Below are 14,600 nucleotides of genomic sequence, written 5' to 3' on the forward strand. Positions count from 1 at the left end.
AAAATTGACTCCCTTGCACCTATAGTGGTGCAACAGTACGTGTTTTAATATTGGAATTTGCTTTCCCATAAATATCGCTTTCGTCCATTAAGTGGACTAATACGCATGACGGGTTCTAAAACTAGAACGAACTTCCATGAAGGTGAGATTATGCAATGAATCCCGTGCTGAATTTAAAATTCACCACACGTTTTTTCTCCAATTTTCCAATTTTGAAAAGCACAATACTGGCATAATAATTTCAGTACAGTGCTGAAATTTGAATTGATGGTTCAGCATAGCTAAACAAATGATCTACCATTGTTTCATTCTGATGCGCTTTGTGGTTCTCTTAGCTCGTGATCTTGAAAAGTACTGGAAAAAGCACATGGCTTTCAAAATGACCGATTTGTGGCATTGTTGTATAATCACCTTTAAGCTACTGCTGCTATTTCCGAAAAGCCCACAACTCGAAATCGGCTGGTTAACTTCAAGCGTGGAGCTGATAGATATGAACTGATTTGAATGAAAATGACTCACTCCGGTTTACTGCTTAACACCAGCACCCACATTGCGCAGTCTTTTGGATACAAAACGTTCCCAATAAAATAAATATTTAAAAAAATCCTGATTGATCCACCTAGCGGTAATATTGTTTTTCCCGTGTATTATACAATAGTATTTTTGTCTTACTTTATGAGCCAATAGTCCGATCTAGCAATTTTTTGATAGGAAACAGTGCGACAGGATTCCCCGTCGATTGCAACCTATTGCGAGCAAATCGGAAAAGTACCAAAAAAGTGATCTAGACTTTTTTGCGCGCAGACGCACATAGACATCACCTCAATTCGTCGAGCAGAGTCGATTGGTATATAACACTATGGGTCTCCAGGCCTTCTATAAAAAGTTTGTTCACTTGTCATAAGACGAGTTAATACAATCCCATTGAATTCCACCACTTAATTGTATCTTGACAGATACGTATTTCGACCTCAACAGTAAGGCCGTCTTCAGTGTCTCGTACCAAGTCGAGTCAAGTACGAGACACTGAAGACGGCCTTACTGTTGAGGTCGAAATACGTATCTGTCAAGATACAATTAAGTGGTGGAATTCAATGGGATTGTATTAACTCGTCTTATGACAAGTGAAGACATTCCACTAAAAAGCTCAAAATAATTTTCTTATCAAAAGTTTGGTTTTAGAGCGAACATATAGCCTCTACGTATACTTAGTATATGAGAAAGGCAAAACTTAACAAAAGAAATACAATTCTCGACTGAAGTAAACTTGGTAAGGAAGTGAGAATTTTCTACGAAAATCATCAACGAATATAATTTATTTAACAGTTTTAGTTTTATTATTGCTTTCCTTTGATCTCATCTATAACCTTGACCGGAATCATCTTATCGTCGGTTAGAATCGATTTGGAAAAGTGATCTCCGTCACAACTCCCGACTCCGCCCGTCACAGCCGTGGATCCGTTCAGCTCCGCCATCGGAGGGTACTGAATCTCGTCGTAAATGTGCTCCAGGCTGTACTTCCTAGCTGGTTGGTGCCCCGGAGGCGGTTTACTCAGTGTGAAATTGTAGTTGTATGGAGAGGACTTGTGTATCGATGAGTTGTTGGCTGGGACGTCATAGTGTTCTGGGAAATGAGAATATATTTGGTTATTGACAAACAGCATCAACCTTAACACTCACCTAGTTGTGAATTTCCGCTGCGTTGGTTTTTTCCTTTAACTTTTGTGTAGGTAACCTTTGGAATATCCGGCAGTGGTTCCAAGATACGAGGACTATCGGGTCCTCGTTCGCTATTCAAGGACATCTGTCGATGCTGCATCATCTCTTGGTGTTTAATCATTGTTCGCCGATTGGTTTTCTTCATGTAGGCCACCACCGACAGAAGCAACGCCAACGCCAACAGCAGGCAAGAAATGGTAACCACGGCTTGAGTGTGATTCACTTCTTCATCGGTTCCTATTTCGTTGGAAGAATCGTCTTCGTTGTCCTCGACGAACTCTACCAAATCTGACTTCCCTTCGGTTTCGACAAAAATCAAATCCGTTTCTTTTCTGGGATTTGGATTCTCGGTGGTTGAACCAGCAATGAAAGTGATTTCTACTTTAGTCGTTGATGGCTCAGGCTCGTAGGCAGTTTCATTATTCAATTCTTCCGTTGTAGTTGTTATGTTTTCAATCGGAATTAGCGTGATGTTTGTATTCATTGGTAAATATTCTTGGAATGATTGAGCATATGAGGTATTGATAGATTCTACTGATGTTGTGATTTGCTGAGTCGTACTCGCCGGGTCGTCAATTTTAACCCATTGATCCAAAGTAATCCGTTCAGTGCTTTCACCAGAGAAATCCTTTTCCATTACTCTAGTGATGTTTTCAAACATCACAACTCCATCCTCAGCTAAGCATTTTCCGCTTTCTCGATCACAGATTTTTGTGTTGCATTCGCATTTATTTTTGCACATGGTACCATAATAGCCTCTCGGACAAGGCGTTTCACAACTGAAAGCAAATATGAACATTCATTAAAATGATTCAAATAAACATTCTCAATCATTAACTCAACTGATTCCCGATCCAGCCATCGGTACACCGACAGCGACCCGTTTTGCCATCGCAAAGCGAATAATTCTGACAATGGCATCGATATTTGCAATTCTCGCCCCAGGTTCCGTTCCGACATCCTGTAATAAAAACAAAACTTGTGTGACTATCATGCGTACTAAACATTACGCTCAAGCAATAACTTTTTTACGACCTTCCGACCTCAATTGGACCTTACTTTGGCTACAGTGTTTTCCGGTATGACCAGCCTCGCAGCTACAAGTATTGGGTAGCTGGCAATGGCCGCGTCCGCAGCCACCGCGACAAATAGGACGACAGGAAAGCGTTGCCGTGTGGACAGAAGAATTACTCGAATAGGGAATGTCATGCTCGTTGGTGATTTGCTCGTAGCCTTCGCAGCAATGCTCGATTTTGCGAGTTTTTGTGACATTCTGTGAAGGGAAAGATTAAGTAAATAATAAATTATAGAACTAACAAGACGGACCATTTGGCCAGCACTCCTATTATCATCTCAGTTTAATAGTATAGTTCAATTAATACTCGTCGAACGCATTCGGACCGCATGAGCTAATTCTCAGACATGGTTAGTATCTGTAAATAAGGCCAGAATAAAATTTAGTAGTACTAGCTCAGCATACGACAAGCCCTTTTTGAATTCTGTGAACTAGTTTTCACAAACATTCTGAACAATGTAAGGGTCTGTCTCATTTGGAGAATTAAACATAAAAAAACAGTTCGATAATATGAAAATCACCCTGTCATAAGAATGGCTGGTGCTACCCAGCAATTCCAGGGTTATTCGTTAATGATTGAAATGTCACTTTTAAGTCTTTTTTTTCAGTTAAACTCTCCAAATTAGACATACCCTAAGGCTTTGGTCTGTCGATTCGCGAATTGAAATCAAATTGAACTTAAAAGTGATAGTTCAGAAATTATGAAATCTCCCGGTCATAAGAATGGCTTTTGCTGCCCAGCTAGACCAACAAAACATCTATCAAAAATGATTCAATATCTGTCAAAAATAATCTTGTCCTGCGAGCAGGGTTATTTGAAAAATTTTGAACTATCATACTTAAGCTTTTAGGGTCTGTCTCATTTGGAGAATTAAACTTAAAAGTGACAGTTCGAGAATTAAAAAATCACTCCGTTATAAGAATGGCTGGTGCTGCCCAGCAATTCCAATAGGACATCGATGGAAAATGATTCGATATCTGTCAAAAGTAATCTTGCTCTGCGAGCAGGGTTATTTGATAATTATTGAAATGTCACTTTTAAGTTTAATTTCAGTTTAATTATCCAATTGAGACAGACCCTTAAAGTTTAATTCGATGTTAATTCACGAATCGAACCATCGATTGAAACCATCTGATTTATCAAATAGATCATATTTGATAGTGAGCCTAGATAAATGAATTTGTAAATGGGACATTTTCAAAACAATAATTGGTATTCTTTGGAATAGCCATTTCATTCTAATTATGCAGTTTAGCCATAAGCCTTTCCTCAACAACATTTAAATTTCTTACCTAATAGTTATCACCGCAATCTTGAAAAATAATGATGTCTCTCTCTCCATAAAAGATCTATTAGGAATGATGATTAAGCCATCAATTGGCCATCATTGGTGGCCATTTGCCATTATGTGGAATTTATTACCAGCATTAAATTTAGAGACCGGTTGAATAAAAAAGTATCGAAATCACAGCGCGATAAATATAAACATAACTTTGCCTTCTTTACCTATCTTTTTTTATTCTAGAATTCCTAGCGTTTATCTAAAAATAGGAGTTTAGAAAACCTTTTAACATAAGATGTTAGATCCGTTTGGCGAAAATGATTCAAACGATTATTGTGTCGTATTGGAAAGAGCATGCAGTAGATTGCGCTTCTCACAAATCCCTACATCCATGATTCCAAGGGTTGAGCGGTGATAAATGACAGCCAGTTTTACGATTTAGAGCGAAGCTGATATCGCAACCAGACTTCAGATAAATGGATGTGGTAAGGCCTTCCTTGGGCGTCTGCTCACCCTGAAGCTGCAGGTCAAAAGGCTGTGAAAGACAGTGTCGTTTTCTCGATATTCAAACATAACCAGATCGATGATTATATTCCGATCTGAGATATTCCGATGGCCAAAGCGTTTTATTTCGGTAACTGTTAAAAAACGGATGATAAAGGCAATGCACACGGCAACAGGGTACAAATAGGAATATGGAAACAGCAATAATGTACACGTTCCAAACATATATTTTTACACATTATTTTGAACCATAATATTCCTCTTACTGATTTCACTTATCATGGGTTACGTGTACAATAACGGATAAACATCTTCGACTCTTTCACTATTTATTTCCATGAAAGTTTACTACTTGAACGAAGCTACTAAATATTTCCCTCGATATATCGTCAGACTAATGAAATCATTGTCCTAAATACATTTATTTGGTTCTCACTATGAATGTTTATTTTTAATATTCGGGGTCCTGTTTCCAGGTTAGATTTAGTTAGGTTAGCCTCTAGGCCAACCTCTGCTGCGATGTCCTGCGTGTCAGTCTAATGCTTGTTTACATATTTCGTTTTTGCCCCTGTAGTAATAACGAGCGGTGTATGTAGATACCGTGGACCCCCGGTAATATGACCGTTTTTAATCTGAACACTTTTTAATTTGAACCCCGTTGGTTTGAACATCGTTCAAATTAAAAATGGTTCAAACGTCATTTACCACGTGGAATCGAGAAAAGAAAATGGAACATCGTGAAATGGAACGCAGAATCAAAACAAACCAGCAAAGAGAGCAGCCAGAAACCAGTTTTTCTGATGCTTATAGAGTAACCAGAAGTTCAAATTAAAAATGAACCCCGTTAATTTGAATGAGGTACCGTTCAAATTATCGGGGGTCTACGGTATTGGAAGATAAAATTAAATAAATAGTTTAATTAGAAGCCCAACAAATCGGCTTTTTCCTATTTGGTAGTGAAAATCCCATTTATTTAGAAAGTCGTCTCTTTTAACAATGTTTCTTCTTCTTCTTCTTCTTCTTCTAACAATCTTGTTCGCTTGCATCGACAAATTCACCTTGCATAGAGAAACATTCTAAAAGGGGCGGAGCCTTCATTCTTAATTTTATACATATAAAACTAAGAGTATAACTACTCTGGGGCATTCGGCTAGCAGACACGCACTTTTTTTGAACGGAAGGAATCATGTATTCGTCAGTAGAGTTCTTTCTCGCTCCTAGTACCAGCAAAGAAATTTTAGAGCTTGCTCCTGCGTTCCGATCCACAATCAGATCCTTATAGTCTGGGATAGTCTGGTGTGGACACCGGTCCGCCTGCACACGGGCAAACTTTCATTTCTTGGCCTGTTGGCTATTAGGTAGTAATAAACTCAGACTCAGACTCAGATATTAAAGTGTATTTTTAAATCGCGTATCGGTCGGTCGGCCAGCAAATGCCGCGACGTCGCAAGAAGCATGGTAGTCCGTCTGCCAATATAACGGCCAGCACTCCTGATCTGGACAACGCTAAGAAAAAACTACACCTAGAAGAAACACCAGTCATGACACGAGCCCATCCCTGCGATGTTAGTGATATCGCTACTACTTACACAGCAGACAACGTCAGCGACCTCAATGGCTTCGGAGAGATCGAGGGTAAGTTCAACCAGCCAAATCTATGGGCTTGAACAAGCTGAAACGAAACCTGAAGACCATCGGAATAAACGCGGTTTTCAAAATCTGCCGTATCGGAATCAAGGTAGTGCTCTCATCCAAGGAGGACTATCAGAAAACCAAAAAGCATCTGGACAATAGCAAAGCCGAATATTTCACCTTTGACATTCCGTCGGAGAAACCATTCAAGGCAGTAATCCGAGGAATGCCTATCATGGACATTGAGGATATCAAATCGGATCTTGAGCTTCGAAGCTGAAGCCACTAGCGATTTTCCCCATAACTCGACACAACAGAGTTATGGAATATCGCGACTGCCTGTACCTAGTACACTTTCGCAAGGGATCCGTATCGCTGGGTGCACTGAAGGCAGCGAGAGTAATCCAGGATGTTATCGTCTCATGGGAAGGCTACCGTGGAACAAACAAAGATGTTACGCAGTGCATGCGCTGCCTGAACTTCGGACACGGAACTCGAAACTGTCGTCTACGGACAAGGTGCAACATATGTTCCCAAGGTCACCCCTCCGACTCTTGTCCCATCGAAGGTGCTGCGGAGTACAAGTGCGCAAATTGCGGTGGTGCCCATCGCGCAACGGATCGAAGCTGCCAGAAGAGGGAGGAGTACAAGCAAATCCGAAAGCAATCGTCCACTTTGAATCAACCTGGAAGAAAAAGAAATCATGACCCCATGCTTGATCTGGAAGAATTTCCGGTTCTCACCCAAGAAGTCAAAAATATTTCGCAGCCAGTACAACCGACAGCTTGGAGAGTTCCAGCCGCTGGCAGAGCGGAACATCGTACAAGGGCTCCGAGGTCCACTTCACGGAAAAGCTCCGAACAACTGGACCTGTTGTTATGTCAAAACATCGACATACTGGCAGTCACCGAAACCCACCTGAAGCCTGGTGTTAGCTTCAACCTACCAGGCTACGTCGTCATTAGATTAGATCGCACGCACTCTAAGGGGGAGGTATGCTGATCGCGATAAAGAACACAATGAAGTTTGCCACTCAACTCAACCTCATTATCAGACTACAATCGTCAAAGCGCTCGGAGTCGAGGTGTCAACTAACTCCGGTGAGTTCCTGTTCATAGATGCATATTGTCCGAAGCAGTGCCACAACAACAACGGAACCAGCAGACAGTTCAAGAACGATCTGGAAAAACTAACAAGAACCATGAAGAAGTTTATTATCGCTTGCGATCTAAATGCCCGCCACGAAGCACGGGGAAATCATCGACGGAACAAAAACGGTGAGTTACTATTCCAAGACGCACAACTTGGATACTACACTACCAACGCTCCTCTCGACCCAACGTTTGTATACCCAGCCGGCGTATCATCGACACTAGACATCTTCCTCACGAATGCGGGTACCTACATCAACGTACCGGTGACTATTGGCGAGTTAGGTTCTGACCATTATCCTGTTGAGTTACAAAATCAAACATCCCCGACTGTGCGGCCAAGTCATCGTAGAAAGGACTTTCATCATGTTAACTGGATCGAGTTCCAACGAAGAGTTGACCAACGCCTCAACATCCAAGCTCCTCTGACATCAACTGCAGACATCGACCGTGCATTAACAACCCAAGATGCCATCACATTCTCCGAAAATGAATGCGTCAGACGACTACCACCGACTGTAAGACTGTATACAAATTGACACTGTGACAAAAAATATTGATTACCAAACGCAACACTGTTAGACGAAAGTTCCAAAGATCAGGCAACTTGAATCATAGAAATCTTTCCGCCAGACTAACTGAAATCCGTAACAGAATCACTATCATAAGAAACCAAAAATTAAAAAATGACTTATACAAACTAAATTCCCGATCAAATCCTTTCTGGAAATTAACAAATTTTTGAAATCTAAACCGCAGCAAGTACCACCACTGAAAGTGAATGACTCGTTACTGGTCTCTCCTTCAGAGAAATCAAATGCTATTGCTCAGCATTTTGTAAATTCCCATAACCTAGGTAATACTATTAACAGTCCCATGGAACAGACAGTACAAGAAACCATGATCATCATTAACAACACCCACTGCTATGTACCTGACAACAAAAAGATAACGCCCGAGGAGATTTATTCAACCCTCAAAAAATAAAAAAATATCAAAGCTCCAGGATTCGACTGCACCTTTAACATTGTTATAAAACACCTAAGTTCTCGTAACTTAGTTCACCTATCCGCCATACTTAATAAATGCATGGATTTACAATACTTCCCCTCTGTGTGGAAATGTGCTAAGGTTGTCCCGATTCACAAGCCAGGAAAAGACCCAACATCACCCTCTAGCTACAGACCAATAAGCCTCCTATCCTCAATTAGTAAAATTTTCGAAAAAATTATACTCAAACGTCTATTAGAACACACCAATAGAATTCTTCCAAATGAACAGTTTGGTTTTAGAAAGGAACATTCCATTTCACATCAGTTACAAAGAGTTGCTAAATTCATATGGAGGAACAAATCTGTTGCCAAGTCAACAGCTATAGTATATTAGATGTAGAGAAAGCCTTCGACAACGTATGCCACGAAGGCCTTATCTTTAAACTGTTCAGATACAATGTCCAAATTTATCTGATAAAATTGATTAAAACTTATTTGACGCATAGGAGCTTTAGAGTAGTGTTAAATAATCAATTAAATGTAGGGTATTATGGGGCAAGATGGGTCGCCTAAGGCGAACCTTGAATATCTCAAAGCAGAAACATTTTAATTCAACTTTTCAACATGGATCTATAAACATAGGTCATAATCTGTAAGCCAAGGGTATGAAATAACAAAAACTCCACTTTTTATTCCATTTCAAGTCATTAAAGTAGAAGTCTATTTTTCTGTCAATCAAAAAATAGCGGGGTAAGATGGGTCAAACAGCGGGGCAAGATGGGTCACCTTTAAATACTGCAATTAATATTGTTTTATTCCCAATATTGAATTACACACAGATATATAGCTTTATTGCCAATGATTATATTGAATAAAAAATAATTTTTAAGCCTTGGATGAAGAAATGGCTCTACATTTAAAAATGTCGGCAAATTCTTATGAAAACATGCCGACTATGTATTGCTTTCTTAAAAACAAAAAATAGACATTTTCAATAAACAAATTAACATCATTATGTCAAAAGTAACCTTCAAATGATTAAACCAGCAATGGAAAATATGTTTTGAATACGAACTATGCCCTTCAGTATATGCTGACCCATCTTGCCCCATTTGTAAGTTCATGTTAGAATGTCTAATTTTCGATCAAATTTATTTATTTCAATGCAGTTAGTATAACATCACCTACATTACTTATAATACGTTCACTATGTTACTAAAAATGTTTAAATTTTACATTGCTCGACGAGATTACACGTTTTATAGAAAGTATGTTTCGCATAAGAAACAATGCTGAAAAATATTTTACCTTACCATACCCTACCAAAATAATTTTTTTTCATCAAATCGAGTGATAATAAAGTAGAACCAAATTATTCCTCCTACAAAGTCATAATCTCCACATTAAAATGTACACGATGCTCAAAAACGGCCCTGACCCATCTTACCCCGTGACCCATCTTGCCCCGCCTAACCCTAGATTAAACAGAGATTGTTAAATGAATGTGGTTTGATGATGATGGTTTGTATTTGAGGGATATTAACTCAGGCGGTCATTCATCCCTACAAAAATGAATGTGGAATAAAAAAAAAATTAAAAAAAAGAACTCTGGGGCATTCACTCAACGAATGTTGCGACGAACGCATCACAGCCAGTGGGTCGACGCTTCCCCGCAGCAGCAACAGTAGATCGGACGGGCCTTCCTCCTTCCACAGAAGCGGGTATATAAGCGGTGGTGCAGCAGCACCACGGGACATTCTTCGGACAGACGCGGTGACGGACGGTCACATCGGTGCGTCGGCACTTTCCCGCAGCAGCAACAGTAGGTCGGACGGGTCTTCCTCTTCCCCCCAGCGGCAGCGGTAATTCGGGTCGGTCTCATCCCCGTTCCGTAACAGAGTTAATTAAATAATTTTCCGTCACGCCAGTGGGTCGTAGGCCCGACGGGCCTTCCTCCTCCCACAGAAGCGGGTGTTTAGGCAGTAGTGCAACAGCACCATTATTCGGACAGACGCGGTGACGGACGGTCACATCAGTGGGTCAGCGTTTCCCCGTAGCAGCAACAGAAGGTCGGACGGGCCTTCCTTCTCCCACACAACGGCAGCGGTAGTTCGGGTCGATCCGATTCGTTAAACAGAGTTAATAAAATAACTTTCCGAAATTCCCATGGATGATCATCAGCCTCGAGAGGGCACGCCTCCGCGTCCCGGCAAGACACCATCGGGAAATCACGACAGCCCCCACGTAAGGTGTGGCCGATTCAGCCCCACTTTTGATCCCGAGTTCCGATGTTTGAGATCCAGCTGTGATGCCAATAGCCACGAATCATGTACCGCAAGCATCTGTTGATAAACACCTGCAGCCGTTGAATGCTCTCCACTGATACACACCATGTTTCGCTGGCATTAGAATTTAAAATTCGGATATTGGTGCGTTCACTTATATGCCGGTATTTTCAAAAATTTCGTGAACTCGCAAAGGCAGCCCTTCCTTTCTTAATCTCGATTTGGTCTTGTTGACTTTTTTTTTACTAAACCTGCCGAAGAGGAGCGCTCGGCAAGATCGTTGAGCTTACACTGCATATCAGAGCACCGTTCGAAGTCATTTAGGTGGTCCAATACAAGACAATGGTCCAATACAATACGGATAAGTCCCCATTTTGCAGCCCTCGTACTTTGCCTCGATGATGCCGATGATTTTCTCAGGAACGCCTTAGCGTCTCAGGACGCACCACATATTCTCGTAATTGAGATGGTCGAGAGCTTTTTCATGGTGAATGAATGAAGGGTCTCTAATAATTCGTTGACCTGCTCCAGAATGATACGGAGCGTGACAATATGGTCCTTTCAGAATCTTCCGGCACTGAATCCGGCCTGCTACCGCCGAAAAGTCACATCGATCTTCTCCTGAATCCGAGCTAGGATAATTTTGCACAGAACCTTGAGAACGGTACACAGCAACATAATGCCTCGCCAGTTATCGCATACAGTCAGGTCACCTTTTTTTTGGCACCTAAGATACCTTGCATCCAGTCTACCGGGATAAGTTGCGGTGTCCCAGAAATTACAAAATAAACGATGCAGTAGTTGAGTGGATGTCATGGGATCACCCTTGAGCATCTCGGCTAATATTTGGTCGACCCCTGGGGCTTTGTTCGATTTCATGATTTGGATGGCTATTTGAATCTCTAGCAGTGATGGAGCTTTGGTATTGGTGCGATTTATACCTCGGATTCAAAGCAGATCATGTCTAGGTGGTGGTGGTCTGCCTGACACTTGAAAATGTTGTTTGAAGTGCTCGAACCAGCGCGCAGCGTTTCTGCTGGTCAGTTGGGTCCTGACAATTCGCGTCTTTCACAGGCAACGGCGAATATTCCCGGTTGCTGCGCTGGTGGTGATGGAGGCATTCTGAATGGCGGTCCATTGATCTTCCACGCTGACATCTTTCGGAATATCTGCAGTACGTGCAGTTCTTCAACGAAACACTTTTTCACCGTGGCATCTTCTAGTCGGCGTTTATTGAACCACCTCTTTCATCCAGCCGACTAATCCGCCCAAGCGTATTTCGCCGATAAGGAGGTGATGCTCAGAACTTCTACAACGAAGGTTTCGGACGGCAGACAAGCTAGCAAAACAAGGTTCAAACACACAGTTTATGTTGAGAAAATTGTTCTCTCGATCATAACAATTTGCCATTCATTCCAATACTGATAAACAAGATGGTATTCTGACATCTCACTACTGACAAACGAAATGTTGACTATGGACGGAAGAACTTGTATTCAATCAGACCTTCTGTGCAATAATGTACGAAGAACTTCCTGTGTCAAAAAAGAAGCTCAACGAGTTGCATGAAATTTATCAGTTAGAATTAGTTGTATACAATAAAGACACTGTTGATTACATAGAAAAGCTTCTACACGATAGAATATGAAACTAGAATGGTTGTATCGATAAATAACCATGTTTGATATAAACCACCTGATGTATTGAAAGCTCAATAGATTATCTTCAAATCTGTGAACAATCCGAGTATTATTTGGAAGAAAGATTCTTAATAAATGGTTATGGGCCCAGTGGTTAACTGGCAGTAACGGTCGTACTATGACGTTGGACGCAATCTTCCTTCTGGACTGGTGGACGATTCTGGCCTGGTAGACGCTTCTGAAGAGGAATCAGAAGGAATGACTTTAGCGAGCAGCAGTGGACGCAGGAGCGGTGGCTACCAGAGGGGAACTCTCGAGCGCACCATGCCGATCACCGGCGTCCTGGTCAGCGGGGACCGCGCCAATGTCTTTGATGGCACGGAGGCCAATTCTCCTGCCTGGAAGTGGCGTATTGAGCATAGGTTGGCTAAACTTTTATTGGCTCATACGTTGGTGAGGACACCGATTGAAGAAGACTACTATGCCCCAGTTGCCGGTGAATCGGGAGAGAAGAAGAAGGAGAGGATGGAGCGTTTGAACAAGCGAATAGAGGAAGACGTCATGCTCGTGAATAACGAGGTCCTCAACAAACTCATCGGACTGGAAAACGGGAAAGAAGCCATGGATGTTTTGGGGAAATTTACGAGACGGTGGGAACCACTGCCATGGTTAGCATGAGAGAGAGGTTATTCTCCATTAGATACCGCAAACATAACTCGTTAAGAGAAACATTTGATGAATATGATCTGATAATCAGAGAACTGGAATAACTCAGTAGGAGAAGGTACATGCCCTACTCAGCGCTATTCCGGAACACTATAAACATGTCAAAGGAGCATTGCTTTTATTGTCCAATCAAGAGTTGTGCCAGAAGTCCGTGACTGACATCAAGCGGATGTTTTTCGAAGCCGAATCCGGGCATGTATTGTATTTCGGGGATAGAAAAGCTAATAAAGAAAGGAATGGTGAGGGTATCAATATATACATTCAGAAGATTGGAGTAAAGCAGACATGTGTGAAGGATGTTTAGCTGGGAAACAGGCCGCTCACATAATCGTACATATGAAATACGCAAGATCGAATTAATTAATTCAGACGTATGCGGGAGCATGGATGTGGAAACGTATGATCGATACCGCTACTTTGTGATCTTTATAGATGATTACACACACTTTCTGGTAGTTTATCTTTTGAAACAAAATTATAACTCAATTCTTTCAATGATTGTTATTTGAAACAACGTGTGTTATAATTAGATAATTCGATAAAAATGTGTCTTTGGCCAGTTTTATTTCATTTCAAAATTATAACAACATTAGTTATGTATATTAACACAAAATAATTGCCTACATTTTTTGTAGATATTGGAAAAAAGCGGAGTTAATCACCTCCAGTATAACTTGAATCTATGAATCTAGTACAAAGTTAATTGCCTACATTATGGATGGAAATCCGTCTTTGTAGCGTATCAGATTTTTATATGTGATGTAGGCAATTACTAGGAAAGTAGATTTTTTACGAGATAATTATATCAACGTTTGTTAAAATGTTGATGTGAAGGTATCAACTTCTGATATAATTGTGTTACGGCTAGAGGGATTTTTGATATAATTTTTGTTATTTTAACAACTAACCATCAAAATTTATAACACATTTTGTTACAATATTTTTCTGAAATAAATAACTCCCCTTGTTATAATTTTGTTATGCATTATTGATCGGGATGGAACGTGAAACCTCGAAATATCTGCTTTGCAGTTGTGATGCATCGTACAAGTGTAGATCTAAATTTTTAATGGTCGCTTTATGCAACCAGGAGAAATTTGGGCTACCAATTCTTGAAAGGTAGTGGGTTTTATTAAGTAGTTCAATATTACCGGATGGGAAAGACGCGTCTTAGGTTGTTCAATTGACAAAAATGGTGATCAACCTACAAGATGCGAATTATAGACTGGGCGCTATAGGTGGTGATGCCGGGGAGCGTGGTCACCTCGTAAACCAGAGTAAAGCAGAGTTTGTCCCTACGGCATTCTGTGTTCCTTTTATGATTAGAAGTTATCAATCGTTAATAAATCAAAAATAAATCAAAATAAAAAATCAATCATTTATTTGGATCGCTTATTTGACGTGTAGCGTTGCTGGGACAAAATCATGTTTTTAATATTTACAATTATTTATATTTCTCTTGGCATAATGTTAGTTCTTATGACTCGAAAGACTCGCGGTTTGGTCGAGGTTATGGAATGCAATAATACATCAGGAAAGGAAGGGAATTTAGTGTGCTTAAGTAATTACGATGCTGATGCTCACATACACAGC

General features: G+C 40.7%; 1 protein-coding gene across 2 annotated transcripts in view; it reads right to left on the reverse strand.

Moving 5' to 3' along the window:
- Positions 1-1,314: 1,314 nt before the first annotated feature.
- Positions 1,315-14,600, reverse strand: part of LOC134217887 (uncharacterized) — a 54,791-nt gene continuing 41,505 nt past the window's right edge. The window contains exons 3-6 of one of the 2 annotated variants that reach the window (XM_062696719.1): positions 2,779-2,992; positions 2,563-2,680; positions 1,681-2,498; positions 1,315-1,624 (exon numbers count right to left, since the gene is read on the reverse strand). In XM_062696719.1, the coding sequence (XP_062552703.1) occupies positions 1,338-1,624; positions 1,681-2,498; positions 2,563-2,680; positions 2,779-2,992 (1,437 nt within the window). In that variant the 3' untranslated portion in view covers positions 1,315-1,337. Of the gene's footprint in view, positions 1,625-1,680; positions 2,499-2,562; positions 2,681-2,754; positions 2,993-14,600 lie in introns of both variants that reach the window. The other variant, XM_062696718.1, reaches the window with a different exon arrangement.

The sequence above is a fragment of the Armigeres subalbatus genome, chromosome 2, assembly GCF_024139115.2.
Source record: "Armigeres subalbatus isolate Guangzhou_Male chromosome 2, GZ_Asu_2, whole genome shotgun sequence".
Lineage (NCBI taxonomy): Eukaryota > Metazoa > Arthropoda > Insecta > Diptera > Culicidae > Armigeres > Armigeres subalbatus.